This window comes from Acomys russatus, chromosome 6 (assembly GCF_903995435.1).
Source record: "Acomys russatus chromosome 6, mAcoRus1.1, whole genome shotgun sequence".
In the NCBI taxonomy this organism is placed as follows: Eukaryota; Metazoa; Chordata; class Mammalia; order Rodentia; family Muridae; genus Acomys; species Acomys russatus.
In genome coordinates, this window is record NC_067142.1 from 5765923 (window position 1) to 5791623 (window position 25701).

Here is a 25701-nt window from a genome sequence, read left to right on the forward strand (position 1 = left end):
AAAAAAATCTCAAATGCCTGGTGGTAAGTCTCACACCTGTGTAACGTTACAGTGACCAAAGAGGGATGGGAAGGTCTGTGTTTCCAAGCACAGTTATCACTGAATCACATAAAGATCGATGCTATTGAATAAAGCCTCACTGAACGAGTTTGATGGAGCTTTGTTTGCAGAGTGCTTGTCTAGAATGTACTAACTTCTGGGTGTGACCCCAAACACAGCATAGGCAAAGGCTGGAGGACTGTGAAGACAAGGCCATCTTAGGCCATCCCCCCACCCCACATCCACCTTCGTGTGTGTGTGTGTGTGTGTGTGTGTGTGTGTGTGTGTACGTACGTACACGTACACGCTTGTGTGAGCGAGAGACACCAGAGGCCAATGTTGGTTCTCCACCTTGTTTTGAAATGTGTATTTGACTAGACCTGGGGTGGAGTGATCAGCTAAGTTGGCTGGCTGGTCAGTGAGCTCCGGGAACTCTCTTCTGTCTTTGTCTGCCAGCACATGTTCTGCTCTGCCTGGCTTTCTGCGTGTGGGTGCTAGGGACCTAATTTTCAAGTCCTCAGGTTGCAAAGTGCTTTACCAACTGATCCAGTCCTTACTATTTGCTGTTAAGCAGAGGGAAAGGAGGAAAGGGAGGGGGCATGGTCTTGTTACCAAGCTGGGAATATGAATTCAGCTTCATCCTGGATTTCAAGTTACACCAGACCTGCTGCTGCCTGTCTTAATACTCATAAACTAAGACCAAAGAGCATGTACTACATACCACATTTTTAACAGAATGAATAACCAGAGTACCACTTTAAAATTAACTGCTATCATTTTGAAATAGTCTTTTTCTAAAAGAAACTTTTACAAAAAAACCAAAAGATTATAAAAATCAAGTTCTGCATCAAGTTACTCATGTTCATTGAGTTTATGGTTGAAGTTTAGTTGGGAGAGTACCCTGGTCATCTTCAACAGAGGTGATAATTAGATAAACACTTTTAATAATTCAAGAGACATAGATTTCCTGAGGAAAACTGCACATCAAAAGGACTCTGACTAAAAGGCAGTATACTGACATACATGCACAGCTGTGACTGAAAATGTTGCATTTTGCAACCTACATGTGCATGCTGCAGCCTACATTTTGTTCAGATTTCCTCTCCATACGGGCTGTGGACTCCCCAAATGCACAGAAAAGGCACCATCCGAGCCCATCTCTTTACAGATGGTAATGGCTTTCATTCCCACATGCCAACCCTCCTTAAACCTGCATGCTGCAGGGAAAATGGAAGTGAGCATTTTCATCCTCTTATTATGAACTTTGTTGCTTTTCCTATTTTAAATAGCAGACACCGACCACGTTCTACAGAAAAAACGCTACACTTAATACCTACGATACTTTAGGAATAGGATAAAGTCTTTGCCCTCCAGAAATACATATAGAGTCTTAAGAGATAGCCAAAAAGACAACTGTCCGTGACACAGGCCAGACACACATGAGAGGACAATCCACGCTGCAGAGCAAGGGGTCCCCAGAACACAGAAGTTAGAATATTTGGAGCATTGCTTTTGGACAAAAGCCCAGGACCAGTGAGATTTCTCTGAAATGAGAGTTTACAATGAAACAGTATGTTCATCCAGCATGGATGAGCCCTAAGCCGGCTCCCCAGCACCACATAACCGAGGCCTGGCAGCACATGCCTGTAATCCTAGCACTTGGGAGATAGAGATGGGAGGATGAAGAGTTCAAGGCCTGCTTTAGCTTTATAGTGAGTCTGGGGCCAGCCTGGGCTGTGTGAGCCCCTGTCTCAACCACCACCTGCCACCAGCAGCAGCAAGGGCAACATAACAAACCCCCCTGAGTTACAGTGTAAACACAGTGAATACAGCATACCTTCTCGCTGAGCTCTGTGAGGGGCCACAGTGAGTCCATCTTGAGGTATTGGGGCTTGTTCTACTAACCCAGTCTCATTACTCTGTATATAATCACCACAAGCAGAGTCATTCTGGAAGAAAAGATGCTGTGTTAGTCTACATCAGAGTAGGAAACTCCATAAGAAAGTCAAGTCCTACAGTCTAGTCTGAATAATGATTTTATTAGTTACCAGTGATTAAGCATGAAGGATACAAAGACACCAAGTATTAGAGTCACAAGTAGCAGTATCAATGTTTATTTTTATTTAGCAGTAATAATAGTCTTTTCAAATATTTACTTTCCCAGCTATCTTAGTACACAAAAATCAAATGTTGCTAATCAAGAGTGGCCAGTGGTGTCCACTCTATGCCACAAGAAGCAGACATATCAAGAGGACATATAGAATAAATGGTACACTTTATGTTAATTTTCCAAGCTAAGTGCATTGGTACTTTGTATGTCAATCGTTACTTACAGTTTAGTTACTGATTAGCTTTAGTGAGAGTCTAACAGGATGCTCCATTAGTAAAAGTGTTATCAACAGCACCATCAAGACATAGCAAATCTTTGAAAGAAACACTATCTATGGATGGTTTACTATCAAAGCCAAGTCACCCAGAAACCACTAAGAATTCAGACCCTGGCTTAGTCTACTCAGCCCATCACTAGTGAACAATGGCTGTGTGCCTTGAAGGTTGGATGTTTACAATAATAAAAATCACACCAAGCTTAGAGCTCTCCAGAATTAAAGCAGTGCTATTTGTATAGTGTTATTATGAGACTCTTGGTAAGCAGAAAAACAGAAAACAGTCCTCTATTTTTCTATCCTGGCATCTTACCTCCTCTTACCTAGAACCTCACAATACCACTCATATCAGCATCACTTGTTTCAAGAGCCAAACACAGAAAGTAACATATACTGACTTTTTAATTGTGGGAATGCCAAGAATAGAGGACCCTAAACTTCCGAGGATCTCATGGAAGGTCTTTTACCTGCCTGCCGCCTAATGACCCAAACTGGCCTGAAAGTGAGTGTGAGATTCCAGAAGACAGCTCTATTTGTGTGAATAGAGTACACTAAATACTCTTGGGAACTAAGCCTTATATCCGCCTTCTAGAAACCCAAGGTAATTGTATTGTTTGCAAAGAACCATGTACTGAGGAGAGCACGGCTCTCTTCAGTGCCCAACAGCTAAGACAATCAGCCCCACAGTCTTTACCAACCTGCAATGTTATCTAGTTTTAACAATAAACTTGGATTTATCCTAACTCAGATTATATAATCTTTCCACAGCCCACATCTGCCTGAGAGATTTTGCTAATTGAAATTTCAACCGCTTTAAGTACTTTAAAAAACAAACAAACAAACAAAAACTGCAATACAGTGCTGGCAATATGGCTCAGTAGCAGGGTACCTGCTTAGCATGCACAAGGTCCTAGGTTTTCTTCTCAGCATGATAAAAAACAAACAAACAAACAAAAGCAGAAACAAAGCATTACAATCCTCTCAAATAGCTGTTACCTAAAAGAAGCTTATTAAACAGTTTCAACCAGTTCTCCTTTTTATCCCTCAAGGCTTTATTTTTAATTATGGTGTATATGTGGTATGTGTACATGAGAACAGGGCCTGAGGAGGCTGAGCTACAGGCAAGTCAGGTCCTCTTAGGGTGCAGTATGTATGCACTCTTAACCACTGAACCTTCTCTCCAGCTCCACTCCTTTTCTTATAGCAGACTGTTTTTTTATTTTATTTTTTTTACACTGCCAAAATATGGTTTGAGTTTTAAAAAATTTCCAAATATAAACAAATGGAAAATATGCAACAATAAATTTCCATAAGGAAGTGCATATCAAAGCCACAATGAGATTACTTTATGTCCATCAGAATGGTTATTATCTAAAATAAGGAAAGAATAATTGGTGACGATGTGGTATAACCAATACCACCACACCAAACACTCTAAAAAGAAGAAGGCAGCAAAGTTTGTTACAAATATCTTAGCATAGTTAATTAGCCACACTGTTGCCACAGGAAAATAATTTGCTTCATAACTGAAATAATAAATCTGAAGCTAATTTTAAGAATGAAACTGTCAGGCATGGTGGTACATTCCTATAATCCTAGCTGCACTAGAAGCTGAAACAGAATACTCTTAAGTTCAAGGCCAGCCTGAGCAACTTAGCAAGACTGCCTCAAAATAAAGTACAACAGGGCTCAAGAGTTTAGCTGAGCGCTAGAAGGCTTGTGTAGCAACCTGTTTAATAAACTAGGACCAAGTCTAACAACACTTAAGTTCTGCAAATAGCTTCTTTTTATCCCCAAGTCTTGGTAGGTACCAATACTGTGAAAATCATTCAGATTAAATTTAGAAGTTGTTTCTAAAGTTCACAATGAGCTGCAGAGAACGTAGTTGTGGTGTTTATCAGCACCAAATGTGAAAGGCTGTCAGTTATGCTATCTCCGTCTTCACGTGCCACACAGCATGGCATTCAGCAGAAGAATGATGCCGTGAAATCTGAGGACTACTGTTTGATGTCACTGTACATTCAGGAAAGACCTCTACCTCCCCCATTAAGTTCTGGATCCCACCTTTGTGGAAGAAGCCAGTCAAGGAGAAGCGAGAGCACAGGGAGCTAACCTGTGCACAACAAACACTCTGCCACTGCAGCCCACAGACCAGACCAGGGCACGGCTGCTTCTCTGTATGCACAGTCTTCTCAACACGATACTTGGAATAACAACGGTAAGCCATACAGGACCGCACAGATGGAACAAGACGGCAGGGAGATTGTCTCTATCACGTTTCATCCGAGAATTGCCCTTGAAGTTTTCCTTGTGTGACTCTCACGCTTCTGATGCTTCAATCTAAACAGTGCCACCTGGGAAGACAACAGGTGCACGGCTGAAAGTCAAACTCCACTGGACAAAAATGACAAGGAGACAAGAAAGAAACAGGTAGTGAAGTTCCCTTCTGTGCAAGGAATGAGCAAAGTGCACCAGGAGCTGCTTCACTCCTGCCCTGGGCTGGGGTGACATGGCAAACTCAGGGGTGCAGAAGGACCTAGTCATGCATGCGTCCCTTCGCTAGCCCACACCCACGGTTAACTGCTTTTCCATTACAGCCTTACCCCACAAGAGAGGAGAACGCAGAGGCAAGACCAAGGGAGGAGTTCTAAACAGGAAGCAAACTAAACCCAGAGCAGGACATGGTCCAGGTACTACCAGACCTTCCAGGCCACAGCGTCACCTTCAGTGCAGAAGAACTTTTGTGTAGAGGAGTTTTAATCCAGCTGCTCTAACCACAGACAAAGACCTCCTAGGTCTGCGTGATCAGGCTAGAATACAGGAACACTTTTAGTGCACACCTTTGATTTCAAACAGTGAAGTCTAATTGAGGGACAGACAAAGTGACAAATCAGAGAAAGATTTGACAGAATAGAGAACTCATACAGGAAAGAGAGGCGATTTAAGATAGTGCAGGGATAGTCAGTTCAGTTGAGTTGAGGTCAGTCAGATGTCAGTCAGGGGGAAGTCACTGCAGTGGAGTTGAGTTTGTGGCAGTTCAGTTCATGGAGGCAGTTTTACCGGAACAGTTGTACAGAGACTGGTCAGAGAGAGAGAACAATCTAGACAGAGGTGAAGACAGAATGAGCCAAAGAATAAGAAGGAGCCGGATTAGAACATATTGCCAAAATTAGTAGGCGACCAAGCAGAGCAATTCAGTGAGAGGCCAAGAGAAGCCAAACTGAATCAGTCAGCTTGGCGAGGAGTTTTGAGCCAGACCAGCTAAGTTGAACCAGTCAGCAAGAGTTCAGAAAAAAAGCTAGCAGAAAAAGTGAGCATATTCAGCAATAAGTCTCCAAAACCACAATTACATCAGGTGAATAAAAGTTAGTTTTAAAATCCTGGAATCATGTAGAAATTTAAGCTTAAAAATTTAAGGGCCTTAACAGTGATATACAGTCAGTAAAGTGTGTACAGTGCTGGGAAACGCTGTGTTAGGATGTGACACTTAAGTGCACCTACCAGGGCAGCCACTTACCACAGCAAAGAAGGGAAACAAGGCATTTCCAAAAGCAACAGCTTTTCCTTTCACCATGTAACATGCAACCTCTTTTTAGGATGGGCTTTTTGTCAAGTAGTTCTCTAAATACCACAGTCATTGGTTTATACCTAACCACTTTCCCCTCCAGGACCACTTAAAACAAAAATCAATTATACTCTAGGAAACGATCCCAGTTTAGACAGTCTTATTAATAAACTTTAAAAATTCCACATGAATTTACAGAGTGCTCATTTCAGTAACCAAAGTCAAGTTTTTAACTTTCTAAACACAAGCAAAGTATTTTCCATTCCTCTTCTCCCTCTCTCTGCCTCTCACACAAATCAAAAGCTAGAGCCCAAACACCGAAAGAGACTCTACACAGTCAACTATCCAAAGAATATGACAATAGTTCATAACTATGACATCTCCAACTAGTAAACCATCACTTCCAGGTCTGTACCCATCTGTGCATCCCCCATACAGAGGCTTAAGGAGGGAGTACAAAATAAGACCAGGAAAAAAAAGTCACAGTTCAATGCTTTCAGTCTTAAAGCAATACTTCCAGAGCTACATCTGAAAGCCTAGGTTTAAGAAATTATGACTGAGCAATTAGGATATATGCAATGTTGACAAAAAATAAGCAGATAATCTAAAGACCTACCAAGAAAGGTCAGTCATGTATTTTTAAAATAGTAGTAAGAATTCTAGAAGTGCCCAAACTCCAAGAGAATATATGTGCTAATGGGATTCTGAATTGACAGAAGCTTAGAAGACTGACAGTCTAAGATCCTCACAGAAGAGGGGATGGCATGAGCTCCGTGGGACGAAGTGCAAGAACTATGAAGGCATTGAGTTAAGGGTCTATTAAAGTCAGGGTCCCTCAGTCAATGAAAGAAAATTAAATAGACTAAAGATTGATTTAGAGAGATATATCCAGTGGCAGTACCCAAGCAGTGAGATGGAAAAGTGAAACCAAGGGAACTAGTTAGGGAATACTGTAAATAGTAATTGTAAAAAAAAAAAAAAAAAAATCAAGATCCAAAAGAACATGGCATCAATACTTCAAAACTGGAGGACAGAGTCAGAATAAAGAGGGAAGACGGTCAAGGTAACCAGACACATCATAGTGATGGGAGTTTTATGCACATACTTCATTTCACACTCATCGTCAAGACAGTTACATAAAACACGATGAGGAGGACGTCTCCATCTTATTCTGGGAACTGGGAAGCTTGGAAGGGAGCTTTTCAAAATCTAAATGTGGCCTGGAGAGATGGCTCAGTGGCAAGGGCACTGGCTGCTCTTGCGAAAGACTGGGGCTTGGTTCCCAGCACCCACATGGCAGCTCACAACCACCTGTAACTCCAGTTCCGGTGGATCTGATGCTTTCTTCTGGCCTTGAAGGATATGAGGCACACATGGCACACATACATACATGAAGGCAAAACATACATATGAAGTAAAACCCCAGATAAACTACTCCTTCAATGTGCGCTGAACATTGCTAAATGAGCCATGTGACAGGGAATCCAAGAGTGCAGGGACGAAAGGAATGGACCCAGGGCTGGGGTCCCACTACACAACAAACACAGGCCACTTCCCTTTCTCACTGTTACAAAAGTCCTGTCACACAGTGCTCCATCAGGAAACATAGAGCATGTAACATGAAAAACTAATGTACTCGGAGCAACACTACCTCTTGCTTCTGTTTTTTTTTTTTTTTTTTTTTTTGGTTTTTTGCTGATATGGTCTCAAATTCACTGCTTCAGCCTCCCAAATACTAAGATTCAAGCACTACAAGAAAAGAAGATTAGCTTAACATTTCTCAAAGAATGCAAACTATTAAACAATCTAGAACAAATTATACAACAGCTTCAATGTAGAAATGCTTTTAAGTACACATGGATCCCTACCTGTGTTCTGAACTAATGAACTACGTAACTTAACCGAACTATAAAATAGCTTTTCTTAGTACAGGCCAGCCAGCCTGAGCTCCTTCACTTGTTGGCATACAGGCACGCATGTACCACCATGCTTGACTTCACATAAATTTAAATTATAATTTCCTACTTAAACGGTGAAAATATATAAGATTATAGTTGTACCAGAGTTAAAATATTTATTCCCTTCCATTTATCGTCCCAAATCCAATACTAAAAGAAATTGTGTAACTGAATTTGTAACTCAAAAGGATTTCTTCTTTGGGGGTTTGAAAAAAAAATGTTTTTTACATTGTGTTACAAAAATAACTTTCCTAAATAAATATCTCTCCAAATCTATCTTTTAACTATGTATCCATTCTTGAAAACCAATCTATCTAGAATTACAGCAATAAGAATGTAAAAGTACTCTATCCTGTGGGCTTTAAGTAAGAAAATTAAAAGCCTCAAATACAAAAAGACTACTCTTTCCTGAAAATAAAATGTCATAACTCAGTGTTAAAGAAAACTGCACTAGCATGAGAATGTGTTCAAAACAGTCTGAATTGTCTTGCGACTTGTTCTTAATGCAATCACAATAACCTGGAAAGGAAGTCATTTTCCTTATTTTATAGATGACACTAAGGCTCAGATTCAAGTTGGCTGGTTAATGTCTCAGAGCTGGAAATGTAGGCACACACACCCCCTGCCACCCCCGCAAGAGCTCTACAGCACAACCTCCCACCCATCTCCACAAAGTAAAGAAAGCAGCGCAGGTGTGTGGTTGTAAGAGCCCTATCTTACCTCACTGAGGAGTACTAGCTTTCCCTGTGCACCCCCACACCCCACCCTGCACTCCAGGAGAAAACCATCCCCATAGGAAACCAGGTACTTTGTTTTGGTAATTATCTGCTAAAAAAATAAAGATGACCTGACTGTAAAAAGCCTCTTCCAACAGTGATTTATATCATAACTGATGCATTTAATCTTTGCTGCAGCCAAGCAGACCAAACACTGTGTATGGAAGACAAGGCTATCCCTGCTCCCAGCTCTACCTGCAGATGCTGTGCTTCATGTTTCTGTCCACCACCCAGGAGGCCAACCCAGCTCAAAAGCTCCCAACAAGTGAGAAAACCTCAGGCCAGACCCACTTCCTGTCCCACAGACACTTCACGTAAGACACATTCTAGCAATGGCCTAAAAACAAATATGTTACTAGTGAACCGTAAAAATGATTCCTAGCCAATGTGATCGCTCACACTTATATTCCATATTTCTGAGGCAGAGGAAGAAGGATCCCCCAGCTCAAGGCAAGCCTGGGTTACAGTGTGAAACCAGCTCAAACATAACAAAACACTCTTCCTTTTACTGCCATCTCTTACAAACACACCTTAGCACCTAACACAACAGCAGAATCCTGCTACAAACTTCTAGGTAGGTGTTCTTTCTATGGACTCTGATGGCACAAACACATTTACATTTTCTTGGAAAAGTAAAACTTAGGTTAAAACCTGTTGTAAAGTTTTCTTTCTCATGCTCCAACACAACTCATACGTTATCTGTATTGGAATCTGAATAGAAATATTAGATTGGCCAAAGGCAATACAGCCAATTTACATATTTATGGAAAACAAACAACTTCACAAGGTGTTTCTCCCCTGTACTAAATGTACTAATTTTAGTCAGTAAAGGACTCATGGTCACTTAATTCTGCTGAGTTCAGTACAGTTTACGAGTTAAAGTAACACTAAAACACAAAATCTTTTATTCAAACATTAGTACCATCTGTCAAACAACCATGCTTCAAGCACCAAGAACCAAAAAAGGCTAACCCCACAATACCAGCCACTGTCCACCCAGACGATAACCAGAGCGGTTCATTTCTTACACCTCTGTATTGCTAGTTAGGGGATACACCTCTAAAAGTAGGCAGTGAGTGCTCACAAATAGTTCTGAGTGCCTATAGTCAGTCAAACACAGGAATAAAGCTAGCACCTAAAGCTACACAGGTTTTGGTTTCTAAGCATTTATGGTTTACCTTATTAATAAAAGGAAGAGAACTATGTTTAACATCAGGTGTTTGCAGCTATTTGCCACGTATGTGAACTCTAACAAAGAACTTCACATAATTTCCTAGGACATCGTTACTGAGTATTCCCAGTACCATTCCTTGGCCTATTTGTGGAATCATATACAAGTTAATGGCAGTCTCCTGCAGCCCGGAAGAAAGGTGACATGTATGTGCCAATACTGAAGGTTTAATATAACGTAATAGTAAAGAATGATGCAAATCTCACTTAAAATGCCCTAAGAGTTAACACTACCCTGGTACTTGTTTATCCTGTTTCTCTGATGTGGACTTGTCACTGAACTGATACTGTGTCCAGGTCACCTTCAAAGCACAGAATACAAAGTTAGCATAAAAGTACACATTCTACGCCTCAATACCATTAGATTTTAAAAAATTAAACAAATCCACTTCACAGTTTTTAGGCACAATATTCTGAACCATTATACTTTAGCAAAAAATTTAAAATTGCTTTTCTTCATCTATCGAGGGCAAATGTTTCTCTTGGTCATAAACACTAATTTTAAAAATATGGTTCCTAAGCGATGAGAAGCTGCATACCTGCAGCCAAAGTTACTTCCGGTGCAATTAAGTGCAGCCCCATGAATTTCCCCTTCATCAGGTCTAAGCCTTCACTAGCCTTGGGCCCACGTGGTTCTTCTCCACTTCCACTGCCAGCCTCACACCGAGACTGGGGCCCGGGCGGGGCAAGGGCGGGACGGCGCTGGTCACGTGGGCTGCGCGGCCGCCATCTTGGCCGGCGGGGGAGGGGCAGCCCCGGCTCGCGGCTGTCGGTGGGCCGCGACCGCGCGCGACCCCAGCGCCCTCGGGTGGACCCCGCGGCCCCGGGAGCGGCCGGTGCCCGCTCCAGTCTGCTCCCTGCGGAATCCCGCCCGCGCCATAGCTAGTGTGTGCTTAGGTCATCGAGGGCCGGAGCAATAGCTGGGCTGGACCGCCGGAATCCTCACTTAAAACAGCCCACCTGCACCCGCAGCCCCGAGAATGACAGCCTGTGAGCAACAGCAAGGCCAAGGCCAAGCGTCAGCTGGAGGACTTGGGGTGCACACAATTACACCATCCCAGTACACACACACACCTCAAGAAGGTGGGATCATAGTTGTCTCATCAGACATAAATGGCTTGTTCATCAACCCCAAACAACTACTGGGGAAATCTGCTGCGCAACGTACCAAGTGCGAGGCAACAGCCCCAGCGAGTCCTGTAGCCCATACAAATCCCTGTAGGATTTATTCCCTACTCCCACTTCCTGAGAAGTGATGATGTGCTGAAATTAATGGCAGGATGCCCACTCTTCTTGGTTCTCTCCTCCCAGCACTCACTGGTGGCCAGAAAAGGCCATGCACAGCAGTCGAGATAAAAATCTCATTACTCTGATTAGGGCAAACCTAGCCCCTCAGTCTGCTTTACAGTTCGCATGTTAAAAGCAACATGAAAGGTAACTCCTCACAGTTAAGACTCGGCAAATCAGTGATGTACCTGTGCTCGTACAATAAGAATGGGATAATGTAATTCGTGGGACATTTTCATCAGACCAAATCCAAGGTTATCTTTATAGCGTGACAAGAAAACATGTTCCAGAGCTCATGCTCGCTTCTCTAAATGTCAAGGCTCTGTGGTGCGACTTCTCAGGTGTAGTTGGTGAGTAGGCTGAAGGGTGAATTAAGCCTTTCCCATCATTACACATACGTGTATGCTGGTGGTGGAGACACTAGAAGATGGTATGACTTTACAGTCACCAAGAAAATGCAATGTCTTAGCTTTACTACATCTGGGTTTTCTTAGATTTATAATAAAATATAAACTTGTCACTTCACAAACACCTCAGGAAAAAACTAAGTACTCAGGCTACAATGTCTCTAAAGCCCTTGAGACTGACCCTGAACACTCACAGCTCTGGGGTAATGAGTTTATACAATCACTAGTGAAACATAACGCTCAAGTTTAGTTCTAGGATACTGAATGGCTGGCTGTTGATACATGTTAACTTTCAGGCAAGCAGAGGAGGGAACCCCCCCCCCTTAAAGTGGAAAAGCATGACACCCAATCAATACCGCTCAAAAGATCTGCCCCACAAAAATAAGAAACAGCCCCATGCACCATTAAATTGTCATTCTTAAGCGGTTTATTGGGCCTAATTAAATCGCTTTCCAGGCTCTAAAAATTCTTTAATGTTTGCGACAAGTGGATCCCTACAAAGTATGTGGTGTTTTAATAACTCTTTTAGACAACGTTAATGCCTACAGTAAAGACCTAAGAGATCACCAGCCACAAATCTGGAGGCAGAAATCAAGCCCCTTTAGGAGGGCTTGTTTGTAGTCTGTTAAAGGCTTAGCCAGGCCATCCCAGGCCTCTTACCCTGATGACCAGCATTAGTACTTAGGTCAGCCAATTCATAGGTCTACATAGATTTTTTTCTTCTTCTTCTTTCTGGGAATCAAAGTTCTCTGAGTAAAGGCCAAAAGACCTATTCGAACCTTTTAACTGGCACACACTAAACATGAAAAGTCTCGTGTGCCACAGACACGGGCATTAACCTGGGAGTTTCGCGAAGGGGTAAGGCTGACAGACTAGGAAAGGGCCCACCCAGGGCCAGACTGCAGTTGACAGGCCCCTCTAGCGCTTGGCTTTCCCCCTGCACTTAGAGCCCAAACAAATCCCAAAATATCCCACGAGCCTGCTCATCCGAGGTCTAGGGTCAGGGAGCTCCACGTCTTCCGTGACACCTCGTGCACGTCGGAGGAGCATTCTAGAGCATTCTGTTATGGCGGGTGGCTGGCTCTATACGCACGCGGGTGACTGGAACTGAGCCGCCCAAGAGAACGAAGAGGAGAGGAGTACCCAGGGCCGAGAGCTGCCGCGTGGTTATTCAGAGACACCTGCACGAGGCTGGGGTCGGAACTAGAACCCGAGGCCTCCGAGGGCGAGGCCGGGGCTGCCACCGCACCGTCACTCCTTCTCACCTCCTGGCGCCTTACCTGGGCACTGGAGCCCGCAAAGTTGCACTGCTCCACCTCCTCCGCGTCCTCGGGCTCCACCCGGAGCGCGCCGCGGAGCTTCTCCAAGTGCTCCCTCAGGGTGACCCGCTGGTGGAAGGAGAAAGCCGGGTGCAGCGAAGCCATGGTGAAGAGCAGCAGCAGTTCCTCCTGGGCCCTGAAGCCGAGCCCGCCTCCAGTTCCGAGCTCGGCGCATCCGCTGCCGCCGCCTTCCGGGCCGAGGCCGTCCTTCTCCGCGTCCTGCTCGCCATCGCCAACCGGCTCGTCCTCCGCGCTGCCCCGGGAGCCCTCGGCCCGAGTCGCGCGCAGGCTCCTGAGCACTGCGTCCACCTGGGGCAGGAGGCGGTGCAGGCGGCCGGCGGCCTCCCTGTTCTCCGAGCCCAGCAGCGCCAGGTAAACGATGAGGCGCGAGCGCACGGCGGGCTCTCGGAAGTCGGCCAGCGACCCTGGGTCCGAGAGGCCGTTGGCCTTGGCCTCCGAGTCGCGCAGGTAGTGGTAGTCCTTGCGCGCCAAGTCCTCCAGGCACGAGCCGAGAAAGCGCAGCTCCAGCGGGTTGCACAGGTCCAGCAGCCCGCACATGAACTCCAGGCGCTGTGCCGAGCCCAGCACCAGCCCGAACCACTCGTACACCCGCTCCTGTTCGCGCAGCGCCGCCGCCGCCGCGTGCCCGCCGTCGCCCGGCATGCCCGCGCCCGCCGTCGGCCCGCCAGCAACAGGCGGCTCGAGCCCCCGGGGCGGCGACGGCGGCAGCGGCCGGGGGACCCGCGGCGGGCCCGTGGGCGGCGGCGGCGGGCGGCAGTCGCGGCGGCGGCGCGGCGGCGCCTTTGCGCCGGGCCGCGAGTCCGCCTCGGGCTCCTCCGCGTCGGGCGGCGGCTCGCTGGGGTGCGTCGACTTAGGCGGCAGCTTCATCCTCAGCATCCTCGGCTAAGGCGGCGCGGACATACGAGCGAGGGAGCGGGGGCGGCGGGAGGAGCCGAGCACCGGGGCGGCGGCACGGCCGTCAAGAACGCTGCCCCTCCATGCCGCCGGGGCGGGCCGGGGGCGGGTCTCGCCGGCGAGGGGGAAGGGGGCGGTGGCCGACCGGCGGCGGCGTCCCGGGCAGGAGGCGGGGCGTGCCCGCGGCGGCTCCTCCCCTGGGCGCCGCGCCCGCTGGGGAGTCCGGTGCGGAAGGAGCAAGCCGACAAGCGCGTCGTCCTTCCGCCGCCTCCTCCGCGTCCGCACTGGGCTGGTGGCGACGGCCAGAGCGGTTCCTTCTCGAGCCGGCGCTGGCAGAGCCGCTTGGCTAGGAGGAGGAGGAGGAGCTGCGGGGCTGGGCGGGGACGCTGGCGGGCTCCGCGCACCGCACGCCAGCCAATCAACGTCCAGATCCGGCGTGACGCGCGCTCCTCGGCCGCCCCGCCTCCCCTGCCAGGAGCCTCCCTCTCCGAGAAGCCACGCCCCGCTCTTGCAGGCTGCAAAGGTCCGGTAGCTCCCGCGTGGTCCTAATGCTTGGTGGGCTCCCCCGGGTTGAGAACGTGGGTTTGAGACCTTGGGACCACGATGAGCTGAGCTCGACCCGGAGCAGTGAGACGCGTGCGAGGTTCACGTGGGAAGAGAGAAATGCATTTGGTTTTTCTTGAGATGTCTGGCCCTGTCGTAGCTGCGGGCCATCTCGCGTCAGCCGCCGCCCCGGAGCTGGGCGAGCGGGTTCCAAGTCCCCGCCTCCTGATGGACTTGGCAAAAGTCGGCCACGGGAAATTACCAGATTCTAAAACTTCACCAGGCCTTTCGTGTGGACACTGGGTCGTAGATACGGGAGCTAGGTTGGTATGCGGAGTGGCCAGAAGTGGCGAGCGCCACGCTCAGGCTGCAAGGTGCAGATTTGGACTGTCTATCAGGCCAGGGGACCATGAGGCTGGGGGTGCTATGGCCTAATGCTTCTAGCTTCCGAAGTTCAGTTTAAGGACACGATCCTGGCACAGATCTATGGTTTTTCATTTATTGGCTACGTTTTAGTTCCTATCCTCGAGCATTTGGAATCATTGTGCTGGTGTGATTTTCCTGTAACTCATTTTAAAGATTTTAATAAGATACTGTCTGGACAAAGTTTTAAGGTTTGGAGACCCCCAAAATTATATATATCCCCTCCCTGGCCCCGGAAGAAAAAAAAAAAAAAAAAAAAGCCAAGGGCCATGATTCTTCTCAGCGAGCCCTCAGGGCCGTCCTTCCGTGTTATCTTTCTCTGGTGCTGGAACATAACTGCCTGTCAGAGTCCCTACGATGCTGTTTGTCTGTTTGTCAGTCCATGAATGTAAGTAGAAATTGTGGCCTGGAAGGTAGGGGGAATCAGAATTTTTAAAAACTCATACTACATAACATTAGTAGAGTGTGAGAAAATGAATTTCCACACTCCCCCTGGCTCAGAGTGTTGGCCATCTCCTAGAGTGTGTAGACACAACTCCGCAGTTTTATCATTTGGGATAAAGCTGAGTTGAATCCTGAATCAGCTTCCGTGATGAAACCGAGAGATGGAGAATTACTCAGTACATGTCAGGTTGAGAAAAATAAGTGGAAGCTTTCCTGCCATGTATTACTCTGAACTTAATGCCCCATTTGTTGTCAGCCTCAATTACCAACTATCCTCAAGTCTACTGTTCCTGCCCAATCTCATCGTCACATTTCTGGAACTTAAGGTAGACTACTTTAAGTGACAGTAGTATAAGGACCCCTCCCCCCACCCACCCACATTATACTTGGATGCCTTCTGTACTGAGTAAATACTCTACCTCCAAATTGATTTATACATGTGGCCCAGACATTGCATTTTTCCATCTTTACATCTTCCTTGGCATCAAACAGCTACTTAGTTAATGGACTCACAACACCCAATCCACGTTTTCTTCAGAATTAAATTTGTATTTGGTAATGATGGCTTTCATCTTTTGTAGCTTTGGCCAGCATTAGAGAACAATTGATAATAACAACTCTAATAATACACACTACGCTGTAATTCAGGCTATCCTCCACCAGCCTAGGGATTTTATCCCCACAGGGTGCTGTTTCGGGGCCCTCTCTCCACCCTGCAAGTCGCATACAGGTCTAAGTGTATTTCTACCCTATGATAAGTGAGAGAACACAGTGAGCAAGAGTGATGAATTGCTGCAGTGTTTGTAAGAGAGAGCCCAGGGCAAAACGGGAGTGGGTTTAGTTGGGGAGAACTACCCTGACGGCTCTAGTGACTCCTAAGAAATACGAGCTCCCACCTGGTTCCAAAAACCTGCTCTAAAATTCTTATATATATTTGTTCCATATAGAATCAAATCACATGGGGGATAGTAACAGTGAGTGCGGGGTTTGAATTGTGATAGTTAAAATTGGTTGTCAGTGACATGCTTCTGAACGAATCAAGAGAATAATTCTTGGAAGGGGCGACTGGGGAGAAAGATCGTCCCCTATGGCGGCACCCACTAGGGAAGGCAGCGTCTGCCAGCAAGGGGCCCAAATTAATAGCGGTCTGAGGGTCACGCTGCTGTTCTTGCCTGCCTGCCTGCCTTGCCCCCCTTTCTGATGAGAACATCATCTCTGCTCCTGCCACTGCCTTCTTCCCTGACATCTAGCCCAGTTCTAGTGAGAACTGAAGACCCGTAGCTGGGACTGCTGCTGGCATTTAGCTCTGTGGACCCAGAAGCTACTAGGTTCTCAGCCTCTCTGGCCTGTAGACAGCCATTGTTGAACTACCTATCCCATACAGTATAAGCCAGTCTAATAACTCTTCTTGTAACATGTTCTATTGCTTCTGTTTCTCTGGGAAACAGAAGAGACAGCCCAGGAAAGCCTGTAGATCGGTGTCTTGTCTTTAGATGATCTTGATATACCTTTAGTGTAACATAAAAGATGCTTTTATTTTTAACATCCAACTATGTCTTTCACTGCAACAAGAAAACTTGTTTCAGGGTAAGTTGTGCTTTGGATTTGGATGCTAGCAATGATGGAAGGGACTTTTGCAATTAATTGGGTTATAGCAAGTAATTTTATCCAAACCCTGATTTGCTTAACTTTATCCTCTCCATGAAAAAGATGTATTTAGAGTCTGTTTAGCAGATAAGAGTGTGCCCCTCCTGCAGCGGACCTGAATTCAGGAGTTCAATTCCTAGTGCCCACATCAGGAAGTTCACAACCTCCTGTGACTCCAGCTCCAGGGCATCTGATGCCTCTGTCTGCCATGGGCAGCGCACTCACGTGCACAGACATACATATACCCAGAATATAAAGGGCTGTTTGTTCAAATCCTCTACGTAGCCAAGATGTAATCCCAAACTGCCAGTCTGATCCACCTCCAAAGCTTGTCCTGTGAATCATGAATATTGACCTATTGACTTTCTAACATGTTTTTCTATTTCTTCCACTGAATACCTTTATTTTATTATTTTATTTTTTTGAGACTAGGTCTCACAAGGCTAGGCTGGCCTTGAGTTCATAAGTAGTAGGGTTATAAGTGTGAGTCACGAAGCACTTGTGGCTGGGTTATATCTGTCTATTAACTGGCCATGTCTATTTCAACTTGACATTTTACCGGCTGCTGACATGTTCAACGCATTTAGGACATGGTAGATGTTCATACACAATTGTGAAATAAACAAAGGAATAAACAGTGAAACAGAAGTAAAGGCCAGAAGCTTCTGCGGCATTTGAGTCTTTGTGCATCATCTAGCAGGAAAGACCAAAATGTATAAATCAGCATCTTCAGGCCAGGCCCAAGGGTCTCCCTGACTCCACTCTTGATAAATCTCTGGGTCCAAAGAAGTGGAGTCGGCTTCTTCTGATTTATAAGGATCCCCAGAACAGACAGAGGCTGCCACAAAGCAGAAAGGGAAGGGCGGGTGCCAAGGAAACATTCATGGCAGCATCATTGTACTTTACTTTGCCCTTTTCATAATTTAAATTGTCACAAGTATATTTCAAAAATTATTTTCTGTTCGGTGAAGTCACATACAGCTTTATATATAAATGTTAGTTTTTAAAATTTATTTGAAAAGTTGATCAAACGATTTTGAAGATAACATAGGCAAATTATTGGTTGAGCTACAACTTAAGGGAAAATTACACATAAAAATTTACAAGGTAAGTTTTGTGAGGTAGGGTTTCTAAAAATACAAGACAGATGAGGGAAAAGTGAAAATCACAAGCACCATTTCTGTGACGGTGTTTTCACTGGTAGTCTGGACTCTGTGCCCCAGATGTGGTGGAAGACACTTTTGCTGGGATCCTCGCCGTGAGTGGAGTTTCCCTGGAGGTTTGACTCTGTGTCAGAAAGACTCCTGGGCCTAGCTTGGCCAGGATTAGTATGTTCTCAAACACTGTACATTGAATTTTTAAAAAATGAAACTCATGATCTTAGAAACTATTGAAAAGCAAATTTAATATTAAAATGGTTTGGTTTAGAAGGTCCTCAAACTAGTGACTTCGATTAGAAATCTACAAATCTTAAATTCTGCTTAGTTTGAAATAAGGACAGATGAAGTCCAACTTTCGAGGTTTGGGAAATATTCAGTGTAAACATAATACAATAATGTTAGAGGATAAGAAAAATCTAATCCATGGGAGTAAAAGAGGAATGGATGTGGTTCTGGGAAAATTCTACAGGAAAAGGCAGAAAATATTGAAGGTAACATTTTGTAACTGTCAATTGTAATCATTAGTTCTGACATGCTTACTATTGGCTACAAAGTAAACAAAACACCTGTTCTCCATCACCTCAGCTAAAAACAGAAAATAGAAGCTAGAGAGATGGCTCAGCAGTTAAGAGCACTTTCTGTTTTTGCAGAAGAACCCTATTCAATTTTCATTATCTGCATAACTGGTGGAAAAGATCTGATGCCCTCTCCTGTCTTCTGGAGTACCAAGCATATGGAACACAGACATACATGCAAACAAAACATGTGTATATGTGAAATGAGTAAATCTAAAAACTATTTTAAAACAAAGAAAAAATATTTTACTGGAATAAATCTAATGAATGTCATTAAAGCCGATGCCACAGCTAGTATTAGCAGTAATGGACCACTAGTATTTTTCTTTGTCATGTCAAGAGTGCTACTAGAAATGCATCTTGTATTGTCAAAATATAATGAATATAATCATGCAGAAATAGAGTAACCTAGGTTAATCATTATTTGGGATGACATGAATATTAAAATAAAAATATTAACATCATCAAAGCAAATTGGAGGGTTCTGTTCTACATGAAAGGACCCTCAAGAGATATAACAACTAAATGCAATGCTTGATTTTATTGATTACTTGAATTATAAACCTAAAGACACATTTGGGGGGTAACTAGATAATTTGGATACGAGCTCATTAGATACTTTTTGCCTCAATGGTGACTTTCTTAGATGACATAGTAACATTGTGGCTTATAGGAAAAAGCTTCTGTCTCCAAGAGATGTGAGCAGAAGCACAAAAGATTGAAATGGTACCTACAATTTATCTTCAGATAGCTTAGGAAAAATTAATTAAAAAAATAAAGTAAATGTGATAAATAAATCTAAAAGTGGTAAGCAATGCATTGTTTTAGTTTTCTGTTAGTGTGATTCTTTTTTTTCAAAATAAAATGGAAAATCTAGAGATCCCAAGTACACATCCAAAAGACTCATGAAAGCAGTAGTCATGGGCATGCACACATGAATCCGCATGGTTACAATGGAGCTAAAAGCTTCCTGCCACTCAGTAAGTTCATAGCCATTTTAACGTGGCAACACAGCACACTCCTGACTGCTGTGATGACTCTGCTGTAATAAGCCCATGGCGCTGCCACTATAGGAAAGCACTGCAGTCAGGCACGGTGCCGCAGGCCTTTAATCCCAGCTCGGGGAGGCCAGCCAAGGCTACACAGAGAAACCTTGTTTCAAAACAGCCAAAGAAAACAACAAAGAAGTAAAATATAGCACATACAACTATTTATAGTGTGCTCAGTGGTGTGGTAATGCACGCTTTTAATCCTAGCACTCAGGAAGGCAGAAGCAGGTGGATCACCTTGAGTTCGAGGCCAGCTTGGTCCACAGAGGGAGTCCATGACAGCCAAGGCTACACAAAGAAACCCGGCTCAACAACCAAAAAAGAAAAAAGAAAGTATAGTACATGCAACTATTTATAGTGTGCATAGTACTTGCAGATGATGATAAGTGATTGCTACTGCTACGTGTATACTCTGTCATTATTTGGGCATGTCCTATTTATGGATAAAGAGTGCTGTGGCACAGTTGCAACAGACTCGTGTTTATTGTGTGTCTTGGTTGTGCGGAATGAGGGAGGCATTCTGTGGTGTTCAGATAGCAGCATCTGCTGGCCATGCGTTTCTCAGAGTGTATCAATTGCTGATACTTTGCCATAATATTAAATATTCAGGCATTGTTTAGCACGTGTAAAGTAGCTAAATTACCTGGTCTTCTAAATGGAACAAAACGTTATTCAAAAATCCCTTCAAAACAAAGATAGAAGATTTATAAAGGGCTTACAAACTTGCTGGAGAATGTGTCACCTCAAGTTATTGACCTCTGGAAAATGTAAGGAGTAAAGCCAGTCAGAACCAACTGGTCATGACTTGCCGACTCATTCACAAGGTGTCCCGAGAGTCAGTCTGTCAATGTGTTACAAGGGAAACCTGTGACAGAGCCAAGTCCAGGCAAGGTCACCCTCAGCAGAAACCTTAAGGGAGGCCACAGAAAATCGTATTACACGAAGCGTGGTGGAGTGCCAAGAAGATGCTGTCCTGCCTGGGATGTTAGAATTAAATTCTCTGCAGTAGTTGATTCTTTTATCTACCTTCTTCCAAAAGAGATCCAGGAGGGTGCTTGTAATCTGAAACAGGGAAGTGGACAGGCAGTGCATGCACTAGGCACGGCTGACGGCACACTCCTTGGCGCAGGCAGCTTCTATATCTGTGGGTCTAACTTTTTATCACAAGAGACACCCACTGTGCCCTGGAGAAGGTTTGTTAACTAGTTAATTTGTTTGTTTGTTTGTTTTGGCTTGTCCTTTACTTTCATTGAAAAAAAAAAAAAACCTCTGTCTTTCCTCTGTCAAAATTTCACACTGTAATTCTAATTCAGAAGCAATCTTGGCTAAGCCCCAGTTTCCTTGTGCATTACTTTGGGGGACAGAGCTTCTGATCTACCTTCACAGCAAGGCTATCCCTAATTAGAACTGAATGGCAATCTGTTTGACCAGATCCTCAGGGGTAAGTCAGAGTGATGAGTACCTCGAGCATCACCTACAGGGTAAGTGGTATGGCCAAGAATGATGACTCAACCTGCTGCTCATGTTCTTTGAAATTTAAATTTATACATCACATAAATGTAAGTAATATTGATCCCAAACAATAGCATGCCAATACGACAAGTTGGAACTAGCTTGGGATGTGGCTAGAGTAATTCTCTAGCATGCAGGAAGACGTGGTTTGATCCCCGGGGTCGCATACAATCCTGCATAGTCACACTCATCTGTAATTCTAGCATTTAAGAGGCAGGGGACCAAATTTTCAAGGTTATCCTCAGCTGCATAGCTGGTTTGGGGCCAGCCTAGGATACATAAACCTCTTCCTTTTCTTGAGACAGGATCTCACTGTATAGCCCTGGCTAGGCTGAAACTTAGTATGTAGACCAGGCTGACCTTGAACACATGGAAATCCACTTGCCTCTCCCTCCCAAGTGCTAAGACTACACCAAGGCTGAAACCTTATTTTATAAAAAATAATTTGAAGAAATTGTTTTTTTTGTTTGTTTTTTTTGTGTTTTTTAAATTAATTTATTCTTGTTACATCTCAATGTTTATCCCATCCCTTGTATCCTCCCATCCCCCCCCTGCCATTTTCCCATTATTCCCCTCCCCTATGACTGTTCCTGAGGGGGATTACCTCCCCCTGTATATTCTCATAGGGTATCAAGTCTCTTCATGGCTACCAGCTGTCCTTCCTCTTTAATACACAGTTTTAAATGCTACTTACCAGTTTTAAATTGTTGCAAACATTTACACAAAGGGCCTACATACTAGATCAGCTTAAGTCTTAAGTAAACAGACTATTTTCCTCATGAATTTGCTTGATGGTTGAGGTCTACAGGTGATACTGATTTTTATAGTCTGACTCTACTCGAAACATTAGCAGATGATTATTTTTGTTACTTCAAGTCAAGGTTCATTTTTCTACAAGCTGTAATGGTATTTAAAATATTTGATCACTCTTTGAAATGTTGATAGAATTTTCAGCCTAAGTCTTCTCTTGTGTTTTTGTGAGCTATATGGTGAAGAATGTTTTTTATGTCCACAAGCCTACTGGTTCCCAAATTTAACTGCAAATGTAAGATTAGCAAGCTCGTGGTGCTGCCCTTGTTGCCGTGAGATCTGGGTAGCCTGCAGAACCATTTTAGTTCTACAAGAAGACTTTAAGTTAGAAGTGACTAAAGACTGTTGGCCATGGTGTCATTTGCTGACCTCTGACCTCCCTGAGTCTCGGCTGCAGCCGCTGACACAGGCAAGCTAGTCATATGTAGGAGATGAACACAAGGTGCTAAATTAAGACTCATGCCCATGATCAGTTCTCCCAGAGCCCACCCCAGCACACTTTCTGCTTCATCCAGCCCTTTGGCTGCAAGGTCTCACAAGCATTTAAGGTAAGGGATGTTGCCAGCTGCTCTGGTAAATGCTACACCAGCTCTCCCCTGCTGACACCTAGCCCCTGGCCACCGGAGCAGTGGCATTAAGAACTGATGCCATGTGTAGAGTGAAGGACTCAGGTACAGGACTACTCCAAGGACGAGAGTTACGGTGAGGATTCCTGTTTGTCTCACCCAACCAATGCTCTGGCTGGTGTATTCTTCACTCTGGTGGTTTCAAGAAGTCACAAAAGGAAGGAAATGACAGCCAAGGAAAAAAATCATTTCCTCATAGGAAAACAAGACTTCCTTAACAGAGCAACCACATTAGTGTGAATGACCACAGACCAAGTGTTGAGCGGAGTGTCAGTTGATGAGTGATTTTGTACAGCATCCATTCGTCTTCGTAACTCTCTTCCAACAGTGTCATTGTGTAGATGAGGAAATGGAGGCTGTGGAGTTGGTTCGCTTCCCCTAGCTCTTGTGCTAGAAGGTAACGCAGGCATTCAAATGCTTGCTGGCCACCCCAAAGCCAAGCTGTAGTTACTATACACTCAATGGTGTATGAGATACTTCGAATGAAACCAAAGAGTTTAGTGTTAACCGCTTATTTTTCAACTCCGTAAGTCATATGTATTCACTACTAAAATTTTAATAATAGAGCAAAAAGTAAATTAGGCACAATTTCTCTACATGTTACTTGCCGTGCACTTCATCCACTTCCCATGGTGCTGGGCATTGAACTTGGGGTCTAATATTTTTCTAAATGTATTTTTTATGTGTGGGTGTTTGGTTTGAAATTATATTTGTGTAGCACAGTGGTGCCTGGGGCCCTTAAAGGCTAGAAAAGTGGGCCTTGGAATCCCTTGGAACTGGAGTTACAAATGGCTGTGAGCAGCCATGTGGCTGCTGAGAATCAAACCTTGGTCTTTTGGCAGAGCACAGCCAGGGCTCTTAAATTCCTGAGCCATCTTTCCAGCCCTTGCTTTATTTTCTAATCCTAAGTATATGCTGGACTTTGGAAAGAAATGCTTTGAGTCTGGTCACGTGATTCTGTGCTTTGTAAACTTTATTTTTATTAAATGCTGTGTGTGTTAAGTGGCGTTCTGATGCTAAGATGTCCTTGCATTGCTAGGATAAACTTTTCTTGGTGGAATCTGTACATATTGTTTTCACCTTACCAATTTTCTGCTGTTGTCCATTCCTAGGAGGAACATAAAAATACAAGCATATATCTCATGGCTTTGGTTTGAGTACACATTAACACTGTCACAGAATAACTTGGAAATATGCCCTTTGCTTCTGTTTTCTGGGAGAGTTGAAGTTATTCTACTTTGTACCTGACTTGTAGATTTCATCCCTAGAAAATAACTGGGCTTTGGATTTTTAAAAATTCTCCTCTCATATATTACATCCTGACTACAGTTTTTCCTCCTTCCTTCCCTCCTACTCTCCCCCAACTCCAGCTTACCCTGTCCCCCAGATCCACTCCTCCCAGTTTTCTTCAGAAAATAATTGCTTCCCAGGGATGTCAACCAAACATCGTTTAAGAAGATGCAGTAAGACTGGGCATAGTCTAGGCTAGAGAGGCAAGCTAGTAGGAGGAAAGGTCCCAAAAGCGGGCAAAAGAGTCAGAGACACCCCACTCCCACTGTTAGGAGTCCCACAAGAACACCAAGCTACACAGCTATAGCATATATGAAGAGGGCCTAGGCCACACCCATGCAGGCCTTGGATTTTACCATGGCAGTATTTTAAATTACAAATTAAGGTTTTCCCCTATGGGGCTGTTTAGATGTTTTATTTCTTGTAGAATTCAGACTGTTGGTGTTTTTTAAAAAATTTTTTTATCTCTATAGGAATTTGTCCATTTCATTTCAGCTCTCTGATCTGTTAGCATAAATTCCTTCATGATATTTCTCTTACCTTCCACCCTTTTTGGTTTGGCCTCACTTTGTAACTTTGGCCATTCTGGAACTCACTCTGTAGACCAGGCTGGCCTTGAACTCAAAGGGATCCACCTGCCTCTGCCTCTTGAGTACTGGGTTGGATTAAAGGTGTACAGCACCACTGTCCAGCTTCAACCCTTTCATTTAATTTTAAAATGTGTAAGTTCAGTAGTGATACCCGTCCTTCATGTGTGTGTGTGTGTGTGTGTGTGTGTGTATCTGCCTGCTTGCCTGCCTGTCTTATTATTTTTATCAATCTACCTAGAGTTTTGACATATTTTGATATCCTTTCAAAACCTTTCTATCTTTAATTTCTCCATTGCTTTTCTGTTTCCTATTTTTATTTATTTCCTTTGTCATATCCATTCTTCCCTCTGTTTTATTAGTTGGGCTTATTTTTCTGTCTTCTGTGTACTAAGAATTGAAAAGTAGGGTTTTGTCTTGTTATATTTTTTAATTTAAGATGATTATTATTTTCTGTTAACAGTGTTTCCACTGACTGAAGTTCTTCTGTGTACTGCCATGGCTACAGCCTATATATTTTAATACTTTTTCTCTATTACACTGATAGCATTTCCCTTAAGATATTATTCACATGAAATGATCTTGTTGAGCTTATCCTAAAATCCATTTATTCTTTTGAAACATTAAATCTGTTACTGAGACTCCCTTGATTAATTTTTTATGTCACTTGCAATTACACATTTTTTATTTGTTTTTTAAAAAACAATTTCTATATTCTTATTAATATTTTGTGTCTGCTAGTATATTGTTGGCATTTCTTTTAATTTTTGTCTACCTTGTTACTCAGTGTTGGGATTCAGACCTGGGACAAGCAGTTGAGGTGCCTATTTAAACAAAGCAGACCTGGCCTCCAGGTTCTCCCAGCATCCCTCAGTCCTTACCTGTTACAGGGTATGGCTGGTACACCTACCTGCCTTTGTGCTGAACTCTCCAGACATTCGGTTCTCTGTCTCTCCCACCCCTACCTCTCTCTCTCTCTCTCTCTCTCTCTCTCTCTCTCTCTCTCTCTCTCTCTCTGTCTGTCTCTCTCTCTCTCTCTCTCTTTCTCTCTTCTCCTCCCCCCTTCTCTGTGTCCCGGTCTGCATGGTGACTTCCCTAGCCCCATTCCTTCAGACTGGAGAACCAGCCTAAGAGCTTCCCCTACTGAACCTGCCT

General features: G+C 44.2%; 1 protein-coding gene across 2 annotated transcripts in view; it reads right to left on the reverse strand.

Annotated features, from left to right (window-relative positions):
• The window catches only part of Zcchc2 (zinc finger CCHC-type containing 2), a 47167-nt gene extending 33259 nt beyond the window's left edge, over positions 1-13908 (reverse strand). For both annotated transcript variants that reach the window (XM_051147214.1, XM_051147212.1), the window contains exons 1-2: positions 12927-13908; positions 1877-1988 (exon numbers count right to left, since the gene is read on the reverse strand). In XM_051147214.1, the coding sequence (XP_051003171.1) occupies positions 1877-1988; positions 12927-13862 (1048 nt within the window). In that variant the 5' untranslated portion in view covers positions 13863-13908. The remainder of the gene's footprint in view (positions 1-1876; positions 1989-12926) is intronic.
• Between the last annotated feature and the right edge of the window lie 11793 nt (positions 13909-25701).